Source organism: Condylura cristata, unplaced genomic scaffold (assembly GCF_000260355.1).
Source record: "Condylura cristata isolate star-nosed mole 26May11 unplaced genomic scaffold, ConCri1.0 scaffold00011, whole genome shotgun sequence".
Classification (NCBI taxonomy): Eukaryota; Metazoa; Chordata; class Mammalia; order Eulipotyphla; family Talpidae; genus Condylura; species Condylura cristata.
Genome location: NW_004567112.1, coordinates 33298658 through 33322085, shown reverse-complemented (window position 1 = coordinate 33322085; position 23428 = coordinate 33298658). Strand labels below are relative to the sequence as shown.

Here is a 23428-nt window from a genome sequence, read left to right as displayed (position 1 = left end):
AGTATGCTCGTGGGCTTCCTAAAAGGGTACACTGACAACTGCGGGAATCTGAGGTTCAGCCTTTGCTACGGGGCTTCAATGGTGCAACGTTTGTCTCTCTTCACACTGCTCAGTTCTGCTGATGCCCAGGGTTTTTAAACCTGAACATTGTTTCAAAGACAGAGAAGCAAGGAAGTGATTAAACCACACATCAGTACAGTGCTTGCTTTGGTGGAAAAGGTGGAGGGCTTCTAAGGACCCAGGCCTCGGGGCTACTTTTCCCACCACCCCGGGTAAGGGACTTTCAGGCCAAAGCAGGTCGCTCTGGAGAGCCACTGAGGCCCAGTGTGTCAGAGCCGGCATGGCCAGGCCAGGCTGGGCCTTCTCTCCAGGGCCTTGTGTGGGCACTGACCCCAGGAGACAGGACCCTGGCTGAGAATATTAGGGAACCCCAGTATTCAAGTCCCTTTTACCTTTCACACTCACACCTGCAAGCCTGACTGTGAGCACCAGAGGCCAGAGCCGAGGCCTGTACAAACTACCACTACCACCACCTACCACAGGCTGGCCAGTGGACAGGGGGAGGAGGAGTGAGAGGGAGGCTGGCGCAGCAAGTAAGCAGGGGGAGGAGGGTTGCTCAGGACTATTACACGAGGCAGGACAACCACAGGGCTGCTTCTGGAAAGCAGCTTTCGCATCAGCCAGTTCTAGCCACACTGCAGGGGAGGGAGCCGGCACAATTGTAGCAATAAAGGAAGTGGTGGAAATGGAAGACGGTGGAAAACAAAAGAAACACAGGTATCTTCATCACAACAAGTTACAGAAATTGACCTTTATTTATTGTACTAAAGTCTGTTTAACTTTGGATACAAAGTAAGGTTTTAGTACAGAAATCCCAGTCTGTCAGAACAGTACCTGTGCACACTGTACCATCACAGTCCCATGTGTCTGCAGCTCAGAAACAGCCCCAGAGGTTGTGTACACCCCCTCGGACTGCCTACAGCTTTTAGTTGTCTGAGCTAGAAAACTTGTACCTGCAAAATCAAAGGGCAGCATTGAGGACTGAAACGTGTTTCTTTTTGAACAACTGTACAAGAAAATATATCCCTTTTTAAAAAAATGTCAGTACGGCTAAACTACCCTCTAGTGTCTAGAATTACAAAGAGTAAAATGAAATCAAAGATTTCCTGCTAGTAAAATGAAATGTTAGGAACAGTATTAAAATATAGGTCCTCCCCCCACTGACACACGGAGCCGGTACAGTACCTATTAACAGGACACACAGTTTAAGGAGGAACCACATCAAATCTTCAGCCGGAGACATCCAGCTGTCAGAAGTGCAAAAAAAAAAAAAAAATCCCCAAATGAAGACAGCCTCGTGGAGTGCTCACGCCGCCAGCACTGCAGCCAGAACCAGAAAGGGCCATTTTCTCTTCATAAGTTTCTGACAGTGACAACTCTCGTCATTTGCTTCCCCTCAAAGTCTGAAACATGAACGTATCCACACATCAAAAAGAGCTGTTGTGTCTGCCCGACACATTAGATGTTAGGACTGAGCCTGCCGAAATTGCACTGTCCAGGTCGTCACTATTTACAGACCCTAAAGAAAACCCACCGGCATCCCTCGCTCTACCTCACACCCTGCCTGAAACTAGCTGTGTCCTCGTAAACCCATGGATCCAGCCCCGGCAGACCAGAGAGAAACGCTGGAACGACACACGCGGTGGAGAAGCAGCGAGAGCACATGGCAGGCAGGAGAGAGAGTCTGAGAAACGAAGACTGGCAAGGTCGCCTTCTCTGGAGCAGGAGGGCAACACTGCCGCTGGCAGTCAGCCCAAGGGGCGCGGGCCTGGACCCCAGGCGGGTGGACACCTGCAGCAGAGACAGATGGCCCTTCCAGGAGAGGTGCTGCCGACGGGCAGGACCTTGGTCAAAGCTCTGGTCCCACCGGCAAGAACCTCCCAAGGCAAAGCAGTCCCCAGTGAGGTTCCAGAGTCGTTTTGCTGAAAACAGGAACAAGACCAACATCAAAGCAACACTGGGGAGTGGATAAAGGGCGAGGGGCTGGACCCCGACAATGTGGGGCCGTTCAAGTAAACATAAACAATCAAATAAAATACTTAGAAAAGGCTTGTAAACGTGTGATTTGGAAGGTTCTCTCTGCAGCATCTCTGATGAGCTGGCTAAAGAAAGGTGGGCGTTGACCCCTCTGTCCAAAGTTTTTCGTGGTTTTTTGTCTTAAAGCACACATGTGAGAGGAACAGTCTGCTGGCTGGGGCCCAGACCCCGTTTGTCGCGGCCCTCTGCCTGTAAAGGAGGTGCTTCTGGAGTCCTGGGCCCTGGGTCGCTCTCCTTCGTGCTTATCTACAAGTGGACTTTTAATTTTTGTCACTGAAAACGGTCTGGGCCCGGCGTCTGCAACAGTGGGCCAGCCGTGGCCGCTCCAAGGCACGCTGCTACAGCGGGCAGGCGGGAATCCACAGGACTTTGTTCTGTTCTTGGTGAACCATCGCTGAGATCTGAGTGCACACACTGGACAAAGCTCCTCCCTGGACGACCCCTGCAAAAGAGCCCCAGACACACGACACTGAGCCAGCAGGCGACCTGGCTTGGCCGCGAGCCCAGTGTACCTGTTTCTGTTTGCTTTTCTGCCTGTTGAGAGTTACTTGACCCTATTGCTCTACTCCCATTAGCAAAAGTTGGGGAAGAAAAGAGTCCAGTACAAATCACGGCCGCTTCTCATCTGTCTCTGCTGTCAGCTGCAGAGCAGGGTGCTGAATATGGGCTCAGAGGAAGCTTGGTGCCCGATGCCAATGGCTCACGGATCCTGTGACACGGACCAGCAGGACCCGGCCACGGTGTCAACCTCCCACTGCTTACTACAGTCGTGCCCGGGGCAGCTTCGCGTGGCCTGGCCACAGGGCATCCCAGCACAATGGAAATCTGCTTGGTGGGGGGGGGGGGGGGTGGTCGGATGCAATCAGCCACAGGAGTGTAAGGAACATGGGGATGGTTTCAGGCACCAGAGGCGGAATCCCTCGGCCCCAAAAGATCCCCAGCGAAGATGAGAACATGGCCGGCTCTGGCCGCGCAGCTCTGCTCTACAGGCTTCAGCACCAGGAGCCCAGAGACGCCTGCCAGGTGCTCCGCTCACAGCACTGGGAGGCGGAGGCCGAGGCCGGCGCGGTGCCGGGCACACGCAGACCCACAGTGAGCGTTCAGCCACCGCTATGGAGACGTGACTGCATGACAAAAACTATTTTGTGGGCACTAAAGGGTTTAAATTTCACTTCTCTCATAACTGTTGGTGTGTCTAAAAACTGGTATGTGTCAGAGTGAAAACTAAAGCGCACGCAGAGACCCAATCCCCGCTGTGATCTGGCGTAAATCCCTGTCGCTCTATGCGCAGGTAGTTATTAACCTCCCTACAATGACTGAAGAGTAGAAGAGGCTGAAATCACAAACATGGCGGCCAGTACATCAGGGCCAAGCTGCTTTTGGTTTGCTTTGCCACGGAGCCCCGAGGCGGTCAGGGGTCCGGGTGCAGCTGTCCCGTGGCAACCCCCCGGGCGGCACTGCTCTGACTCGAAGATTGCTGGGGCGGAGACGGACACCGGCTGCAGGCCAGGCGGCGCCCATGCCCGCGCCGAGCGCGCGCTCAGCGAACTGCCCCTGGTGACGGCTCGAGCGCCTCCTGGAGTACGTGGCTTTGGGGACTTGCCTCTCCCGCGGCCCGCTGCTCCGGCGCAGCCCAGAGGCACGCCTACCTGTGAAGAACCTGCTGTACTCCTGCTCAATCTTCTGAGCAGTCTCAAACTGCTCTTTGGAATGCCGCTGAGTCACCTTGTCCTTCAGGTAGATGGGGTCTCTCTGCTCCCTAACGGGAGAATGGGGAAAAGGCTGAGCCTCCACCTCGCCAAGCCCTCCTTCCCTCCTTTGTGCAGAGTCCTGGGGAGCCCCACCACCACAGGGACCCCCACGGGCTTCCCTCAGAAGCACGTCCGCAGCCTAAAGCCCCAGTACGATCCTGGCTGGGGGGCGATGGGGAGGACAGCTAGGGGTGTGTGAGCGCCCAGTGCATACACGCCGCGCAGACACACCGGCTGGTTCTCAGCGCCGGTACCAAAGGCTCGGAAGCCCAGAAAGGACCGGTGGAGCGGGGCGTTTCTAACACAGCGCCGCGGAGGCGGAAGGAAGAGCCGTGAGTGCAAGGCCTCGAGTCAGGCACCAGCTCAGGGCTGAACTAGACCTGGGGCAGGACACTAGTTCTGCGTGCTCGCCAGAACCAAACCCAGAGGCAGCGGGCGGGGAGGGGGCCAGGGGAGCTAGGTGGCCCGAGGTGGACACAGGAAGCTCAACAGTCACACCCCACTCGGGGCAATGCCAGGCCCGCGCCACCTGAAGGGGAGGCTGGCCAGCTGGATGCTCCAGAGAGAAGGTGGTTCCTCCGCGGGCGGCGTCTTTCCATCAGTTCCACCCCGCCCCACTCCCTAACCACCGGCCGCTGGAGCCAGCAGCCTCACGCTCAGCAAGGCCCAAGGCACAGCCCCACGGGGCCAGTCACCTACTTGATGTGCTTGGCGCTCTTGTAGTGGATGAAAATCACGATGGGGTAGATGTGCATGTGGTGCAGCCGCTCGATGGCGTGGGGGGCGACGTCCAGCAGACAGTGCCGGTTCTGCGGGAGACAGGCCATGAGCCCCGGGCGGCAGGCACAGGGCCCAGGCCTCAGGAGCACTGGGGCCCCCTTAAGGACACCTCCCACTTTTCTCTGCACCTGTGGGTCCCACCCATCACCTCAGTCAGTCTCCTTTCCCCCCTACACAAACACCCATGAATGAGGCCGCCAAACCAGACTTGCAAGAGAATGGCGAACTGGGGCGATCTGGCCAGGATCCCCACCAGCTGCCAGCTGCCAGCTACGAATGAGGCTTGGGGCCAGACTGCGGGGATTTTTCCTCCCTTTGACCAGAAAGAGGGTACTTCTGAAAGCCCTACTAGCCCTAGTCTGGCTTCAGAAGCCTTGCTTGTGCCAGACCCAGCCAAGGAAGGCCCAGCGACTCTGGTGGGGCGTGCAGCGGGGGTGGGGGGCAGTGTGCTTGCCTGGCTGTGACTGAAATCCATCTCCTGGCTCCAGGCCAAGCGAGCCAAAGGGAGGCCGGACAGTGCCATCTATGGCTTCCCCCCCGCCCTTTCCCAGAAGCCACGCTGAGCACCCCCAACACTGGCAGCCTTTCTCACTTCCTTGGACACCAGCTGGGACCCTGTCCACTTCAGCAGGGCATTCCAGACGGAAAGCTGTTAGGCAGGCAACTCCTCCCTTAATAGCGGAGGAAAGCAAAGCCAAAAGCAAGATGAATGGAGCCAGGGGGCGCCCACACGACACTCAGTCTCCTTGCCTTTCCAAAATACCCTGAGGAGTCCCCCACTTCCTCAGACTGACAAAGGGACTCCACTACATTGAAAAGGCTAAAGGCCCAGCAACGGTTCTGAACGCTCTCAGTCAGGGCCCCGAATGGAAACTGTGTACCCTGCCCCTAGAATAGGGCCCATGTAATAAAACTTCTGCAGACAAGCTCCCCAGATGCCTCCTGGGACGGGCTGTAGCATTCCCAGTAAGAGGCCCTTGCTCGAGTCCAAAGCTCCCCACAGGCCCCCTCGGGGAGCTGACACATCCCAGCGAGACGACTACACACTTGCCCAGACCAGCGTCCCACTCATGACGGCAGAAGCTCACAGAGTGACGGCGCAAGCACCGAGTGGGACAGTTGGGAGCAACAGAACAGGTGCACTCACTGACGGTCCAGACACACATGGGCAGAGGGTCAAAGGCAACGGGCCCCCTCATGGAGGCCAGGACAGTGCGGAACAGGAAACAACCCCCAGTCACAGCAATAGCTACCTTTTCTGTGACCTCCTTTATGGAAGCCACCGTGGTCACATCAAAATGGCCACTCCTCCGCTTGTAGTCAACAAACAGGCAGTCTTTGACTCCACGCTCAATGGCCTGCTGGGAGGCCTTCATCACCTCTGCAAAGCACAGATGCAGGGATTAGGATGCCAGGTTTGGGGAAAGAACACTGTGCACAAGAGGTGGGAGGAAGCTGGTCCTGCCGTCGTCGTCTTCTGGAGAAAGAACCAGAGGCCACGTGCTGACCTGATCTAAGTCAGAAGGGTTCTGCGATACCCTGGGGCCTGGCCCCAGGAGGCCCATACACACGGAGAGGAACAGACCCAACCCGGCAGGCACAGAGGGCATCCCTTACCAAGGGGGCATCTGCAGAACTTGCCGGGTGCCTCGTTCACCAGCATTTCCTTCACCACATCCAGTAAAGGCCCCAGGATCAGGACGGGCCGAGGGGAGGTACAGTCTACCTTCTGTACCTGCTGATACGCAAGGCTCACCGAATCTGGGGGAGAAAGGGACAATGACATGACACTGGCCTGGAAGGAAAAGTGAAGGTGGCTGGGGACCACGGTTCCCCTGGCCTTGGCTCACCCCAGGTAGGTCCACCCTCTTTATTCCAAATCCAGAGTCAGGTAGGGTGCTCAACTGGCCCAATCTTAGCACTGACAGTCCTGCAACCTGGACACACCAGGGCACCGGGGCCTGTTCATTCCTAAAAACCAGCACAAGTGTCCTGGGCTCCATGATCACCCCACCCCTGTCATTTCAACACTTTCTCTGGCTCCGATTCTCCCCTATGTGGCTCCTATCTGCTTCCCTAACACCCATGTCCCTTCTCGCTTCTCTAGGGACATAATCTTGCGAGGTCTGGCAGCTACAAGCTCCACTGCAAGCAGGTAATGACTCAGACCTGCTCCGAGGGGCAGCAGAGGTGAAGCACTGTGCCCAGGGCAGCCTCCGCGTCAGCAGCCTCGGCGGAAGCACAAGGGCAGCACTGAGGGGGATGTGAGCATAGTCTCTCTCCCAGTCTTGTGCATGTATTGTTTAGGACCAAGTATTTTTGCACATCTAGATGACTTTGTGTAGCATTTTCTGGTCTGGTGACCTAATGTGTTAACAAAGCTCAAGGAGACTGAATGATGGCCACATTCACCATCCAGGAACTCCTGCAAATTTCTGACTCTAGGCTCTGAGGAGTGCTGGGGGCAAAGAACTTCTTCCAAGAAGAGAAGAGCATGACCTCTCTTAAAAATCGGAACATTACTGACAAAGCCAAGCATCCTCTTTGATGTGTCTCTCCATCCTGGTGCCCAGCAGCTTCCTTAGAGGTAGTCACTGTTACAGACTGGAAGGATCTCCTTCCAGATGATCGCAGTATTTGCATGTTGATTCTTATCTGCTCATAAACTAGGAGATTTTGTGTGTGTTCAACAAAAATGATACTATAAATGGTCTGCATTCTTTCACTCAGTCCATGTTTCTGGAAGGCTTCCATGGTGGTTCACAGTGATCTCTAGACCTCTGAAGATCTCACACGTGGCATGCTGCATCTGTTTATCTACTATAGCAATTGTTGCCTCAATTCACCTGAACAAGAATCCCATTCTCCTGTAATGATTCTTAACATTTCACACTGGAGGGTACCAATGAAAAGATTCCTGTTCTTCTCTGAATAATGTGCTTTTGGGGGATCCTTTTACTACAAAATTACAGGGCAAGAGAGACTCTCTAAAGTCACTGAATCCAACCAGAGGTCCAGAGAAAACATAAAGCTCCCCTGGAAGCAGGGATATAAGGAAGAGTTCTGTATGAGATTAAAATTAAGGTATCAAATGCATTGCTGGATTTCTAATATATTTTGTGTAATTTAAAAGAACCACAAAGAAAATACATATATATGAAAAGATTGAGTGAGGAAGAAATCAAGACATGCCACCACAGAAAACACAATGAAACACAAAAGATAGCAAAAGATGAAAGGATGGGCAAAAAAGCTGTAAAACACACAGAAAAAAAATGAACAAAATGGCAAGAATAAGTCCTTCCATATCAGTAATAAAAAGGGCTTAACAACACAATTAAAAGGCATAGACCAACTGAATAAAAAAGGATCCACCTCTGTTTTAACCAGAAGCTCACTTTAGAGCTAAAGACACACCTGGTCATAAAAGTGAAAGGATTGGAAAAAATCAGTCCATGTAAATGGAAACTAAGGAGAATGGGGTGGCCATAGTTTTATCAGACAAAATAACCTCTAAGACAAAAGAAATTTATTAAAAATTATGTAATGATAATTCCCCAGAAGGCCAACAGTGTAAGTATGTATGTACCTAAAAGATCAGAGCTCCCAAATATGTGAAGTGAGCACTGACAGGCCAAAAGGGAGAAAGAACCAAGTATTAGTGGGGGACTTCAATACCTCACCTTCCATTATGAACTGAACCACCACACAAAAGATCAGTAAGGAAACAAAGCACTTGACATACACAGAAGAGTCTGCCCAACAACAGAAAATAAATTTAATACGCATGCAACCTCTCCCAAATAGAACACGTTAGATCGCAACAAATGTCTTAACACAATTAAGACCTAAATGAAAGTACCTTTACTTTAGAAATCAAGAGCAGAAGAAAAAGCTGACAAATAAGGTGGTATTAAACAACTTACTCTTAAATCACCAAAGGATCAAAAGAAAACAATCACAAGATAATTTAGAAAATACCTGAAGATAAATGAAAACACACCTTACCAAAATTTATGGGATACAGAAGAAGTACTATTAAGAGGGAAGTTTAAATGGTAAATGAAAACACACCTTACCAAAATTTATGGGATACAGAAGGAGTACTATTAAGAGGGAAGTTTAAATGGTAAATGCTTTACACTCAAAAAAATTTTAAATCACCTACTTCATTTTACACCTTAAGGAAGCAGAGTTAGAGCAAACTAATCCAAAATTAGGATATGGAAAGAAATAGTAAAGAACTAAGATAAATGAGATAGAGAATAGGGAAAAAACAAACAAAAAAACAGTAAAACCAAGAGCTGTTTTTTATCCCCCCAGATGACTAATAAAACTGACAAACCCTTAGCTACACTAAAAGAAAGCTTCAATAACTAAAATTAAGTATGAATTAAAGTGATAACATTGCATCTGATTTCACAGAAATAAGAAACTACTACAAACAAGGTATATTTCTACCGTAGAAATATACTAGTATATTTCTACCGTAGAAATATACAACATATCAAGACTAAATCATCAAGATTAGAAAAATCTGAACAGACTATAACAAACAAGGAGATTGCAACAGTAATGGAAAGACTTGCCCAAAAATAGCCCAAAATCAAATGACTAGAGTCTTTTATGGAACACTTACAGAATTAACACTGGTCCTCCTCAAACGCTTCCAAAGAACTGATGAGTGAAGAACACTTCCACATTCAAAGACACAGAAAGAAAACTACAATATCCCTGGTGAATACTGATGGAAAAATCCTCAACAAGATACAACAAGATACACAAAATTCAATAGCACAATAAAAGGACTATCCACTGTGTCCAAGTGGGATTTATATCTGGAAAGCAACGATGATTTGAGAGAAAAATCAATTGATTTTATACACCACATTAACAAAATGAAGGTCACAAATCAAATGATTATCTCAATTGATGCAGAAAAAGAATCCAATACCCTTTCATAATAAAAAACTCAACAAACTAAAAATAGAAGGCAATACCATAAGCATAATAAAAGCCGTATTTGAAAGGCCTATAAGCCAACATCATTCCCAGATGCAATGAAAGCCAGAAGACACTAGCATGAATAAAATATCAAGCAATCTAACATTCTATATCCAATGAAAACCTCAAAAAAATGAGAAAATTGATGTTTTCAGGCAAACAAGATTAGAATTTGTCACCAAAGAACCTGCAGGGTAAGAAACACTGGAAGTCACCATGACAACAAAATGAACTGACAGAAGCGGTAAACATTTTATAATACATATGTGTATCAAATCATCACATTGTACACCCTAAATTTATCCAATATTATATGTCAATTATATCTCAATAAAGCTGGGAGAAATAAATGCTGAAGGAAATTGTTTTGTAGGAAAAAAAAAAAAGAGGAAACAACTGCAGGAAGGATGAAGAGCAATGGGATAGGCAAATAAAAATGAATAATGATGTGCAAATCATCAATACCGTCTTGGTGTTCAGATGAAAATGAAAATGGTTATTACGAGGCATAAGGTAGACAGGAGACAAGTGAGGTTACAATGTTCTGATATAGTTATTAAAGGAGTTGTCAGTGTAGTGTTTTATGTTAGTTGTAAGTCAAAGGTGTGAGGTCTACTACAAGCCCCCAAAGAATAAAACAACTAAAAAACTAACAGATGCAAGGGACAAAATAAAATCACTTGATTATTGAAAAAATAAGAAAAGTGAGTAAAGAAACAAAGCAGGTAGGACAATGGAAAGCAAACAGAAGGTAAATGTAAGCTCCTATTTAGGGATGATTACAATTTTTTTGTTAGATTTATTTCCTTATGCATACAGAACTGAGGTACAGGCCAGAGGTACAGGGGCAATGACAGGATTCACCAGAGACGGAGTGGGGAGCAGAACAGGCAGATTGTCAAAGTACAATGCTGAGGGGAGCAGTGGGCGGGTCAGGAGAGGTCTGCCACGCCATGTGGATCTCCTCCTGGGCTGGGGATCGAATTGTGCTAAAGCAACTGCAGCCAGCTTCAGAGTGAAGCGTGTTAACCCGTTGTACTACGAGGGAGGGCCAGGGGTAATTACAATTTATGTGCTGGATTAAAAACTGATGAAATGACATTGTTACAGGTGGGTTCACATTGGGAAAATCTGTGTTGTACACTTTTTATACATATATAATACTTTGATAAAATAAAAGCGGCCATATTTTCACACTGGATTTTGAAAATCCATGTTATTTAAGAGATATTTAACTATAAAGTTACAGAAAAGTTTAGAAAAAAAAAGGATGAAAAAGAGGAACTATACATACAGGAAAACAGTATGACAATACTAGTATCAAACAAAAAAAAAACTTAAAACAGGAAACATTACTGGAGAGAGGATATTTCACAATAAGGAGCCAATCGCCAGGAAGATACAACTCAAATGATGTATCTACTGACAACTCCGAAATACAGAATGCAAGAAAAAAAACTCAAAAACCTGAAGAGCTTAAAAGGAAGGACAGCCAGGTAGCTACTTTTTCAAAGCCACCAGACACACACCAAATACACCAAGGTGGTATCTATGCAAAAAGGGGAAAGGGAGATCAGAGTGAAGATCACATGAGAAAGGGGCCGAGCAAAACCCAAAATGAGAGCAGCCTTGCCTTACGAGGTGGGCAAGCTTTCCCTGCAAAGCCAGCACAGTAAACATTTTAAGCTTTTGGGTTTTTTAAATATTTATTTAGGCATACAGAACTGGGGGACAGGGCAGAGGTGCAGGGGGTGGTGAGAGGTTTTAAGCTTTAAAAGCCAGGAGGCAAAAATCAAACAAGTGGTACCACTAAAGGATAACAGTCTTTCACATTTAAAACCATAAGAACCCCATTCCCAGCTCACAGGCTGCAGAAAGCCAGGCAGGCCCTTGTCATGACTGACAGTGGGCCACGCGTAAGGGGTGGGGTTCACCCAACTATCTGTGCCTAAAGCTTTCACTTTATGGTTGAAGAAAAAAGGCCAAAGAGGAGGAAGAGAGGGACGGAGAAAACCCATCTCCCGGGCCGGCCAGCAGGCCCAACTTCGGCTCCCTGCTCCCTCCACACCCTGCCTGCCCGCCAGGCCCCATGTTCTAGGGCAGCACACACACGTCTTGGGACCAACTTTCCCAAGAACTTCCTGCTTCATAGTGCAAATGCACCTTCCCACGGGCGATCTGCCTGGGATGTCTGACTCCCGGGCCTGGGTAGGGGCCCTGCCTTGGGAGAAGCTTGTAATAAACACAGGCGTCCGGGCCAGGGAAACCAGAGACCTGCCAAGACCTGCCGACCGGGCCCTTGGGCACGCGTGAGCAGCCTGTAAGTCTGTAAACAAAGCGGGAGCCAGGCACTGAGCGGAGCCTCCTGCTTGGGCTGTTCTTTGCCCACCACGCACTCAAACCTGCTTTCCTCCTTCCTACTGGACCCTGCATTAACTGACTCGATGGCTAAAAGTCTCGACCTTTTACCTCCCTTGCAGATGTGAGCCAGTGAGATGTGTAAGTGCAACCTGCAAGGGTGCGGGGCTTGCGGAGAGTGGTTTGAAGAGGCGCTTTGTGCCGAGGCCCACTTCTGTCTTGCACCTTCCTCCTCCCTGTTGCCTGAAGGAGGAGGTGATGGCTGGAACATGCGGACCAGCGGGAGGGCAGCAGCCCCTGGGGCGCCTGCCTCTAGGCTGCTTCTGTGTGAAAACCAAGTCAGCACTACCTCGCCCGAGGTACTGCTGGGAGGCTCCAGTGCTTAGCTGCAAGCCCAACCCCGAGATCCCATTTCGAACGCGATCTCCACCACTTGCCTTCAAAAAGTGGAATGGAATCGTTGGAAAAGGTGTCCAAGGCAAGGAGGTCTTTCCCGTCTTTGGACCCGCTGCGTTTGTGCTTGTGTTTCCTTCGAAAGAAGGATCTGCGTGCAGCCGCTGACAGTGTCTTTGCGGCACTGCTGTCGTCTTTGACCTCGGAGATGCTGAGCCTCCGGGTGAATTCTTGGTCCATCCTGTGGTCACAGGGGAAAGGCAGTGCTGGGAGGAGTTCCCGGGCCATCTCCCACCCAGCAAGGAGTGCACTGGGACCCTAGGCTCCTCCAACAGTCCTCTGCAGGTCTCCAGGCCGCTGCGCCCGCCCCCGGCACCAGGGACCTTGCTGTGGGGGGGAGCACTGGTGTGGGGGCAACAGGCATGTTGGTGCTGGGGGTGTGCTCTCTCAGAGCAGGCCAGGTTTCACGTGCAGAGGAGCGTCAGAAGGAACTGCCAAGGCAGTCTCGGGGTCATTTCAAGTTATGCTCCCCAACATGAAGATGAAGCTCTGATAGACGCTACAACATGAACAGAACTTGAAAATGGCATGCGATTCCATGCCAAGTTAAAAGAAAGAAAGAAACCCAGTCACAAAAGGCCACATACTGTGTATTTCCATCCATGCCAAAGCCCAGAACAGGGAAATTTACAGATACAGAAAAATTAGTGTCTGCCAGGATTGTGAGGTGGACAGGAAAGACAGAAGGACAGGGCGAGGAGGACAGCTAAAGGTGAAAAAAATGTTCTGAAACTGACTGTTGATGGCTGTACAAGTCGGCGAAAACCACGGAATTGAATGCTTTGGGTAAATTAGATGATGTGCGAGTTATAGCTCAGTAACTCTGTTAGGCAAGAGAGTTATGCCATCTAAGCTGCCATGCTTCCACTTAGCACTGGCTGACAATAAGAGCAGCTTTTCAGACAAGAGGTTTTTGCAAAACATACAGAGCAGAAGCTGAGATGAACAGCAGGGGAGTGTCTTCCAGAGCCAGGGAGCCCCGCCTGTATCCGGTGTGTGCCTCACTGCGCCTGTGGCCACTTACAAGTATTTGTTGGGGATCTGCCCACGCTGGATCTTCTGGGCATTCTCATCCAGCTGCCAAGCCATCCAGGACCCAAACGCTCCCTGGGGCAGGGTGTCATCCACGTAGAGGATGTCATCTTTCTTAAAGCTCAGCTCATGCTCCACATCTGCCAGCCGGTCGTACAGGGCCCTGGACCCGTGGCAGAGGGAAGAATGAACCAGGCAGTCCCAGGGGCTGCTACCCGCAAGCCACAGTCAGGACCCGCCTCTTCGCATCCTAGCACCTGGCAGTGGTCCCAAAGGAGGGAGGCTGGACTTTACACACCAGCACAAAGACTCTGTGCCTTTCCTCCCCTCAGCAGAGATTCCCTGGGCTCAGGAGCTCACTTGGCACACGAGGCAGCTTCTTGCCAAGGGCCAGGGGCACAGCTCCCCATCCGAGATGGGCGCCAGATGGGCCTTTCCAACTCTGCCCCTCCCCCAAATCTAGGCTAAGCATTCCTACAGGTCAGAACCTCCCCAGGGTGGAAACAAGCCACCCTCCACTAAGGAGGCCCCTAGAGACAGGGAACCATACCTCTCAGATCAGCGCTTTTAATTCCTCCCCTGGCCTCGGGTCTCATGGACAACGCAGGACACCAAGAACCTCTCCTAGGAAGCTCTGCCCCGCACAACTCGCACACTGTTTCAGGGCACTGGATGCCTTTACGGGCACACACGCCAGGAGGCAGGTGTGCAGCCCTGGGGCCAGGGAGAGCAGGAAGGGGAGCCAGCCCGCAGAAAAATGTGGCTCTGCGGCCGCAGAGCTCCCCAGGCCCCGGGCCCCAAAGAGTGCCCACATGGCCCTCAAGGGTCCTGTAAGTCTCAACCCTTTGGGGACGAGAAACACAGACTCACTGGGAGCAGTCTCCGGCCACGGCCCACCCCTGCCCCCGGTCACCGGAACCCCTGGCCACGGGCACCTGATGTAGAAGCTGTCGCCAGGCAGACCCTTGACCTTGGCGAACTCCTCGGGGCGGTGCTGCACCTTTAGGCGGATGTTGTCCTTGGGCTTCAGCAGCTCCACGTAGACCTCCTCCACCGTCTTGCTGCGCATATCCAGGCCGCCATACTGTCCAGGAACAGAAGAGTGAGGCCGGAGAGGCAGCAGCCAGGGCAACGGAGGCCCCAGAGAAGAGGAGACACCCAGCATGCCCTCCTCCGGGACGCGGCTGCTTCCCCTCCTCAGGCAGGCCTCGTCCTCTGCCGAGTGGCTGCTCTGCCCCGCACAGCTGCTCCCAGGAGAACCTGGGTTAGCCCTCAGCGAGCAGCGTGACTTCCAACATGGCAACTCGTCTGGCTATGCTCTGTGTGCGTTTCAGGACCTGCGGCCCTTCTCCTCCATCGAGCAGGAGACCTGCTGAGCGGGAACTGCCACTCTCCTTCGTCGCTGCACCTTCCCCCGCGGATGCCAGTGCCACGCCTGCCCCTGCCCACTGCCCGGCGATGCAGCCGGGGCACTGCGGCCGCATCCTGCCATCGGTAAGGATTGGAAGCAAACGTGAATGGCCGCCAGTGAGAGGCTGCGCCCGGGAGACGTGCGGGTGAAGGAAGGCCGGCTCCGCAGCTCCCAACTCACCTCAAGGATGAGGTCCCCTGGCACGAGGCCATCCGGGCCCTTGGCGGGACTGTCATCCTCCACCTCGGCGACAAACACCCCGTGCAGGTTCCCACCACATAAATGCACTCCCAGCTCCATCTGGGACTTCTTGATGAAGACGACTCGTGGCTCGGGGGTCTTCTTACCGGCATCTCCCAGCATCCTTTAGGGGAAAGAAAAGAAAGTCCCTCCATGACACCCGGGAGAAGGGCACAAGAAGGACAAGCGTGGCGAATGCCCTAACCGTTTTCAGCTTGCAGCACCAGTCTCCGAGGCCTCGGGGCCAGAGAGCGAGGGGTGCTCCGGTCACGGCTCTGGCGCGAGCCAGTGGGCGCGCAGGCCGAATACTGAAGCTCGGCGGGGGTGCAGGCGCGGCCTCAGCTCACAGTCGTTGGGAACACATTGGAAATCGACGTCCTGCTTTGTGACCAGCTGCAGTCGCAGGTCTTGGGCCACACCCCTCCCGCCGGGACCACACTTGTTTGTCTGCCCAGGAGGAGTTACAGCTTGTTTCTGCCCAGAGTTCTACGACCACTGCCGTTTCACTCGGTAGTTGTCTGCTGAGCAGCTCTGCGGCCCTGGGACTAGGCTAGCATGCAGAGCCAACCCCCGCTGGCCAGGAACTCAGGAGGTGGGGAAGCCCACAAACACACGGAGGGGAGCAGAAGGCCTGCAACAGGCTGGAGAAGGGGATCTCGGGAGACGCCAGTGCTGCAGGCAGGCTCCGGGGCACCGGCCCTCTGACGAAGGACACGGGGCTTGCTGCTCACTTCCGAGTGAGGCTGGGGCTCCCGGGGCCGGGGAACTGGCCCTGCCCGGGCAGTGGCCCCGGCCGAGTGTAGGCCGCTTCACGCCCCTGGCCCATGCAGCCCTTGAAGCTCCCTCGCGTGCCCGCCCGACCCAGACCGCACGAACGTGGCCTGTGCCTTGACTGCTCTCTGGGCCTACACTTGGCATGGCCACCCCGGGCTCCTCCGGAACACCTGACCCACCCCCTGGGTCTGCTGGGAAGTGGCCTGTCGTGAGCCTCCCAGCACCTGCCCGGGCTGCGCGTGCCAGGGCGCTGGTTTGTCACCCTCTAGGCCTAGAGCTCTTGGTGGGCGGTACTGCCACCGATGACAGTCCAGGGCCGGGCAGGACCGGGCAGGACTGTGGGACTGTGCGTAAAGACAGAGTCAGAACAAGTGAAAGAGGAGAAGGAATACAGGAAGAGCTAAAATGAATCAAAGGGACAGAAAAAGAGAAAGAGGAGGACAGAGAAAAAGAGAATGCCGTGCTTCCCACCCAAGTCCCGAGGGCCTGCCGCGTGGCCTGCAGCACAGACTGCCGCTGGCCGCCCTCGGGGGTGTAAGGTGGTCTGGGGCGCAGGTGTGAGTGGAGGGCTGGGCCCTTGCTGACCTGCAGCTGGCGGTGCTCTGCTTGGCTGGAGGGGTGCCCGGGCTCTCATCCTGCTCCATCAGCGGGTCGGTGACAGACAGGTGCTCCGGGGTCGTGGCACCGCTGCCCTGCAGGGTAGAGTGGGTGCCGGCAGGGTCCAGGTGGGAGCTGGGGGTGCAGGACAGGCAGAATAAGGAGCGGCATGGAGCCTTGGTCCCAGAGTCAGACCTCCTCAGGTGATGACTAGGCCTGGGCTGTTGTCAACAGACCCAGTCACACAACACTGCACTCAGAAAACAGGTCACTTGAAAGTGTGGCCTCTGCTTGCTTGTCAAAGGTTTTGGCCTACGCGCCATGGGGATTCACTGTCCCTTTTCCTTGGTTTGTACATCTCCCCTCACCTCCCCGTGCCCCTGCTTGGTAAGCCACACCTTACTGCCCTTCCTGTATCTGCCCTACCCCTTACTTAGCACAGAGGCAGACACTGGGGTGTGCCCGGTGTCTGCTGGTAGACTGGGGAGCCAGACTACCGTGTAAGCATCCTGCCCCCAGGACCTCAGCAACTGGGCACGCACGCCTGGGGCTCCCTGCTGCACAGAGGGCCCACCCACTTGTGTCCATCCAAACCCTATTCCAGGAAGAGCCATCCTCCATCTGTACACCCTTCCCCCAAACTCAGGGCTAGACAACACTTGTCTTATGGCAGCAAGACCCCCAGGATTTGCAGCTGCACCCAGGATCTCCCAGAGGCAAGTTGCACACCTGCCACATCCGTCTCCTTTCCCCCCATGGAGGCCCAGGCCTCACCTGGAGCGGGAGTGGCTGCTGAGCTGGTGCATGTGTGGGTTGTACTGGGCCAGGATGGTGATGGTGTCACACTGCTGCCCGATGATGAGCCGGGCCTGCTGCTCAGTAGCGCTCCGCAGGTTTATGCCATTGAACTAGGAAATACCCAAAGTGGGCTCAGTGCTGCGGTGGGGCTGGGGGCACGGGTGCACTGCTCTCAGTGACGGGAACAGGACAGGAGGGCAAGGACATGACAGGGCAGAAGGGAGCTCCCCTCACCTCAAGTAACTGGTCCCCATACTCCAGGCCGGCCTGGTGAGCAATGCTCCCCCCGGTCACCTTGGAGACATAGACACCGCCCTTCTCTCCACTCACGATGGAGATGCCCAGGGGCTCTGAGCCCTTCTGCAGCTTGACATGGCGCGGCTCCTCCATGTAGGGTCTGGAAAGAGAGACACGGTTTGCGGGGCCCAAAGGAAAGGTTTGGGAAACAGTATGAGGTCAGGCATTCAAAGTCATCGTCATGAATGATGTAAACTGGAAATGACTGACGTGGAGAGCCATAGCGGGCACACTGTGGCGGGAGAGACAAGCCAGCAATCCCGTCTACTGAATGCCAGATTCAGATTTACGTGCCTGTTCATCAGGAGGTTTCCGTGGGGGACCTTGGCGAAACAGTAGCGATGGCACCTCCAGCTAAGGGGATGGGGTGAGGTCACCCTTGCTTTCTAAGCACTTGAGCAGTCTAAATTTGTATAGTAACATCACTGAAGTTTCCTCAGAACAATGAGGATGCTTTGTGAAAGATGTTTATAAATTATACCTCATGTGGTTACTTAAAACAATGTTAAGAAGGAAATCATCATGGACTTAAAATAACAAAACATGCTCATCTAATTTCATGGATGGGGAACCAAGTAAGCGATCGAGAAAAACACTAACAGTTATAGTAAATCAGAAAGCAAAATTAACAGGCAACTACAGATCAGAGGCACTGTGTTGCAGCGGGCACCAGCACAAGCACAAGGCATCACCCACGGTGCACAGGTGAACCGGTGGTGGGAACTCTAGACTACAGCTGAGAGGAGGAAGGATACACTGTCCAAAAAAGGAAGAAGGACGTAAAATGAATTTAAAATAACAAAGGTACACATCTCAAGGTTAAAAGCCATGGAATCCCTGGCTAATGAGAAGATGTGACATTTTTTCTGCTATTCCAACTTTCCATATGAGCAATTACCTGGCAGTCTATCTTAGAATGCAGAAAAGAGAACTGTTTGCGGAACAAGCTCTTCTGCAGTCGTGCCCCACATTCTTTCTGTCTCCAACCAGAGGCCAGGCCCCCGTTGGGCAGGCGTCACCCCGTCCCCTCTCTCCTGGAGAGGTTCTGGTTCCCTGTCCAGGGAGCCAGGGGTGCGCCTGACCACTCACGACACACCCTGGCACTCCCAGGAGCTGCTTCACGTGGCAGGGGCCTGTTCTCGCAGGGACCCGGGCTGCAGTAGAGCGCGGCCATCCGCTGACCCGCCGCCACCGCGGGCCCTGCCCGGCTGCCCCTGAATGCACAGCAGGAAGGTCTCCCGACAACGGTCCCTGGCTCCAGGGACCGGCACCTCAGTGCCCAGGTGTCCCGTCTGCTGCAGGGCCCTTGTGGGGTCTCCGGTTAATGTCTGCAAGATTCGTCCTGCAAGTTTAGATCCAAGTCAAGTGAGATCTTCCTGTTGGCCGGCTCGTCAAGGCCTTCTGTGTCTCACAGCTCCGTGGACACTCACAGCTCTGATTTTGAGTGGACCAGAGTAGCTCTTCTCCTTTAAAGTGACTAAAGCAGGCAAGTTCAAGTCTAATTGGCATCCATGAAGCCCTGTGCTCTAGAATCTTCAATTTAAGTTTGATCTAGTAAATTCCACCTTGAAGAACGACAGAGGTGCACAAGGTGTGTACAGAGCTCGTGGGAGAGTGAAGGCCCCTGAGAGCAGGTGTGGCCGGGCAGACGCTATCCTTAGATTTCAGCAGAAACCAGCCTACATTTCAAAACGAAATGATAAACAGTGTACACCTGAGCTGTACGCTGATGCTTTACCTACTTGCTCTTCTACACATACTGTGTTTCACAACAAAAAACTTCTGGCGGAGGCCTAAGAAATGCAGCTGTGTTCTGAAGCCGAAAATAAAAGATGCGTCCAGATTCTGATCGAGGTCAATCTGTCGCAAACCACGTGACCACAGACAGATCACGCCAACTTTCTAGTCTCAGCTTCCTCATCTGTAAAATGGGGTCAGTGATGCCGCTGACGGTGTTGGTGCCGGTGACACGGCTGCCACGGACCCACAGGAGGCTTTCACGGACACCTGAAGGCTACAACTAGGCCCCGGGAAGCAGTGAATGGCGCGTACATCGCCGGCATCACTGTTGGGTCATCTTCGGCACCGGCGGCCACGACCTGCCCGTCCAACGGGCTTCCAGCCGCACCCCTGCTGCCCCCTCCTTACCTGGCCACCTGGCAGTGCCCCCCGCCTGCCCTGTGTGCCCACAGGACCAGTGGTGACATGCTAACTCTCAGGCAGGACACCAGTGTATTCTACATTCTGGTGACCCAGAGTAGAGGAACCGCTCCCTGACCGACTCCATGGGAACTCCACACCCCTGCTGCTCCAGCCCGCAAGCCCACCCCTCAACCAAGCCCCCCGGCGGCTGCCGGGCGTGCAGCCCGCCAGCCTGCCCACGGCACCAGTGCCACGTCACACTCACCTGTCCTTTCGCCGCTCCCCAAGGGACGCCGGGTTGACGGCAATTCTGGGCAAGGTAGAGGCTGAGGTCTGAGGCTGGCTACAAGAGGACAGGGTGTCGAGGTTCAAAGGTGACTGCGGAGGGGTGCTGCACTCAGAATGCGACAGCGAACCTGCGGGCGAGGCACGGGGTCACTCGGGCCGCTCGGCTCTTGGCTGTCAGGACCACAAGGACGACCGTCCCGGCATGTGGCTGTAGGCCACGCCATGCCGCGGGGCCCGAGTCCAGGTCTGGGGCTCTGCACTGCGCGGCCTCTCTCTACCCACGTCACCAGGCCTGAGGCCGGCCCAGTGCGTGCTGACCGCCGAGGAGACGAGGAAGCTGCCCCGGGGGCCCTGACGCCCCACTGTGAGGAGAGAGGCGACAGCGGCGGGGAGGGCGGGGGGTGCCAAGCCCTCACCTCTGTCAGAGCCCACGACAGACCGGGGGTATCTCGGCGTCGACGGGATCTTAATGCGCTCAGTCTTGAACTGCAAGTTGCTCGAAGACCCTGTCACGGCAGAAAGAGACCAAACGCTAGCGTGGACGGCACACCACCCCCTCGCTCCTCACCACCACCTCCGAGCGGCAGCACAGACACAGCTGTTGGCCACAAAATGCAAAGCGGGGGGGGGGGGGGGGGCTGCCCAAGGACCCCCTCACCAGGAGCCTGCTTTAGGAAAGCAGGCATCTGAATAAACTATGCAGGCCTCAACTGCTCCAGCCGGGGCCACACAGGTCACCAGGCCCCAGGAACAGTGGTCTGGTGACAGAGGTGACTGCTCGCTTGCCCCCACACGTGAAGCAGCTCCTGGCCTGTGTGGTGATCAGCAGACTTGACTCTGGCCTGCAGTTCCCCTGGCTAAGGATGAAGAACAGGGCCACTGCGCCTAAGGCTCATATCAACAACCCAGGAACGCTAAGGCTGCAAAGGGGCACAAAGGCCACAGGAAATGTCTCCCTGGTGTGGTGTGGAGCCGACCCCCAACCAGGCAGGGCTGGGGTCCCTTGGAATAGGCGGCTGGGAGGGCTGGGTGGGTGGGCGGCCGCTGGCTGGTCCCCCTCTATGACAGGAAGGTGCTCGCGGCACAGTTACCAAGGCGGGCGCTGGAGGGCAATGAGTTGGACCCGTGGGAGGCTCTCATCTCGGAGTAGTCACTGCAGGCCCTGTTGCTCAGGTCCAGGCTCCGACGTCCCTGGTGCTGGACGCTGCGGGAAAACCAAACAGGGAGGCGCTCAGGACAGGGAGGCGCTCCTAGGGTGCGGGGACAGCCCTGGTGCCCGACCAAGGCCTCTCAGAGCCGTGTGCTGAAACCGTCTCCTGCTGGCTTCAGGATGTGCCTGCGACCTGCGAGATTCTCGGTGCTTCCCAAACCTCACCCACCCACCCCCATCCCGCTCTAGAGCCACTGCACCATTCCCAGTCCTGAGCTACAGGTTGCCGTGTGCAGTCTAAGATGTTTACTAAGGTCTCAGCACAGCACAGCACAACGCTGCTCTACCCAGCCCTCCCAGCGAGGCAAGGAAACTTCTCTGTCCGGTGCTGCAGCACCCTGCCCTGCTGCCAGAGGCCCAGGCGGGGCTGGTGCCCAAGCGGGGCTGGTGCCACTGGCCTCTACTCATCTCCTGGTCACCGCGGCAAGCCCCCACCCCGGGGCCCACCCTCCCGCCCGCCCTCTTCAAGTCACAGCCTGGTTTGTCGCCCGGTTTGATAGTCTTCAGAGTCACCGGGCACCAGCTAGCATCACATGTCTCTTCCCGTCTGCCTCCCAGACTTGGAAGGCCACATAACAGAAAGCTTGTCTTTGCAGTTTGCCACGATATTCCTCCCTCACCCCAGAACTAAGAGTCGCACAGCACACGGTGGGCACTCGATAAAAGCTAGTGAAGTAACCAGAGGAGAGCGAATCACATTTACCCAAATCCTCCAGCTCACTTCTGACGCCCATTTCTAAGCCAGCAACAGGAGAGTCCCGAGCTAGAGGTTGCCGTGTGGAATCTAAGATGTCTATCAAGGTCTCAGCACAGCGCAGCTCCACCCAGCCCTCCTAGCGAGGCAAGGAAACTTCTCCACCCATAAGCCTCTTCACGAACCAGGGGCCTCATGTCCAGGTGGGACACAGGGAGGGGCGGGAGGGGGGCTCACATACCTGGGGTGCAAACCCTGGGGGCCGCCCTCTCTGGGGATGGGTGGAGAGTTGCAGGGGCCGACCCTGTGGCTACGCACGGTGTAGATGGGGTTCCTCAGAATGGAGCTCACGGTGGTGCTGGGGGTCATATTCCGGGGAACGGTACCTAAAAATGGACTGGGTGAGAACAGTTTCCCCAAAGCACCCGGAGCCTGTGCAAGCCCTGTTCCAGTATCCCAGAGAAGCATCCGTGGATTCTTTTGGGAAAAGAACTCAGATGATTAGACTTCTACCCACCAGTGTGCTGCTGGCCTTTCTCTAGCTGTAAAGTGGGAGAACGCTCTCTCTTTTTTGATTTTTTTTTAAAGATTTATTTATTTATTCATACAAACTGTGGCTTCAATGTGTCTTATTTCCCAGGATGCTCTGGGAGAAAAAATGCTCTGAAAAGTTAAGAAATGTCACTGATGCAAGCCTCAGCATCCTCGACAGGGCAGCAACTGCAGGTTGTGTGGACTCTGGGGTGAGGACACACCCCAGCGCTGCTCCCTGAAATGACAGCTCGACCCTCACCGGCTGGGCCTAGCAGCCCCGAGCCCACCCAACCGTCCTTCCCAACCCCACCCTGCCAACTTACCCACAGATGCCCTGCTGGGGTAGAGTGGGGGGTTGCTGTGCCGGCCAGAATGCCCTGGCGAGTACGGGGACCACTCCTGGAGTTCCAGGGAGAATTCTCCACTGCCCGGGACGTACTTCTGCTCCTACACAGCGAAGGCGAGAGACACTGAGAGGGTGGACACAGGAGCCGCACAGACCTCAACACGTGGACTCTGTCCCTTGTACACTAACTCCTCTCACTTGGACAAACGAAGCCGGGTCAGGAGGGGTCACTGCTCTTTCACGTTGCCTTACACACCTACAAGGGCAGAGCATCCTTCAAAGACACTATGGAAGAAAAGCATGGAGAAGGAATCTTTCCAGCACACGAACAGTGTGCGTGTAAGGTGGAAGGCGTGCATACCAGGCACACACGTGTAGCCACTCCCCCCACTCGCACGGCTGCGTACGCTCTTGGTCTGCGGTGAGTGACAGGACTTGTCCTCTGCACGCAGCCTCCTCTCCCTTCTGGAAACAGCTACGGCACACTCAAAAACGAGCCAGCTGTTGTGCTGCAGGCTAACAAGCGCACGCCTGCTGGCTTACCTCCCTGACCTCTCCTGGCAGGTCCATGTCACCTGGTTTTGTTTCGTGGTTTCAAAAACCTTGCTTCATAAGCAAATTA

At 53.8% G+C, this 23428-nt stretch overlaps 1 protein-coding gene across 2 annotated transcripts in view; it reads right to left on the bottom strand.

Annotated features, from left to right (window-relative positions):
• Positions 1 to 793: 793 nt before the first annotated feature.
• DLG5 (discs, large homolog 5 (Drosophila)) overlaps positions 794 to 23428 on the bottom strand; it is a 102924-nt gene continuing 80289 nt past the window's right edge. For both annotated transcript variants that reach the window (XM_012723781.1, XM_012723782.1), the window contains 17 exons: positions 22784 to 22907; positions 22168 to 22312; positions 21114 to 21226; positions 20439 to 20528; positions 20000 to 20150; positions 17530 to 17692; positions 17272 to 17405; positions 16486 to 16632; positions 15067 to 15250; positions 14411 to 14559; positions 13468 to 13638; positions 12428 to 12624; positions 6246 to 6389; positions 5882 to 6009; positions 4548 to 4657; positions 3747 to 3856; positions 794 to 2539 (listed from right to left, as the gene is read on the bottom strand). In XM_012723781.1, the coding sequence (XP_012579235.1) occupies positions 2436 to 2539; positions 3747 to 3856; positions 4548 to 4657; positions 5882 to 6009; positions 6246 to 6389; positions 12428 to 12624; positions 13468 to 13638; positions 14411 to 14559; positions 15067 to 15250; positions 16486 to 16632; positions 17272 to 17405; positions 17530 to 17692; positions 20000 to 20150; positions 20439 to 20528; positions 21114 to 21226; positions 22168 to 22312; positions 22784 to 22907 (2364 nt within the window). In that variant the 3' untranslated portion in view covers positions 794 to 2435. The remainder of the gene's footprint in view (positions 2540 to 3746; positions 3857 to 4547; positions 4658 to 5881; positions 6010 to 6245; positions 6390 to 12427; positions 12625 to 13467; positions 13639 to 14410; positions 14560 to 15066; positions 15251 to 16485; positions 16633 to 17271; positions 17406 to 17529; positions 17693 to 19999; positions 20151 to 20438; positions 20529 to 21113; positions 21227 to 22167; positions 22313 to 22783; positions 22908 to 23428) is intronic.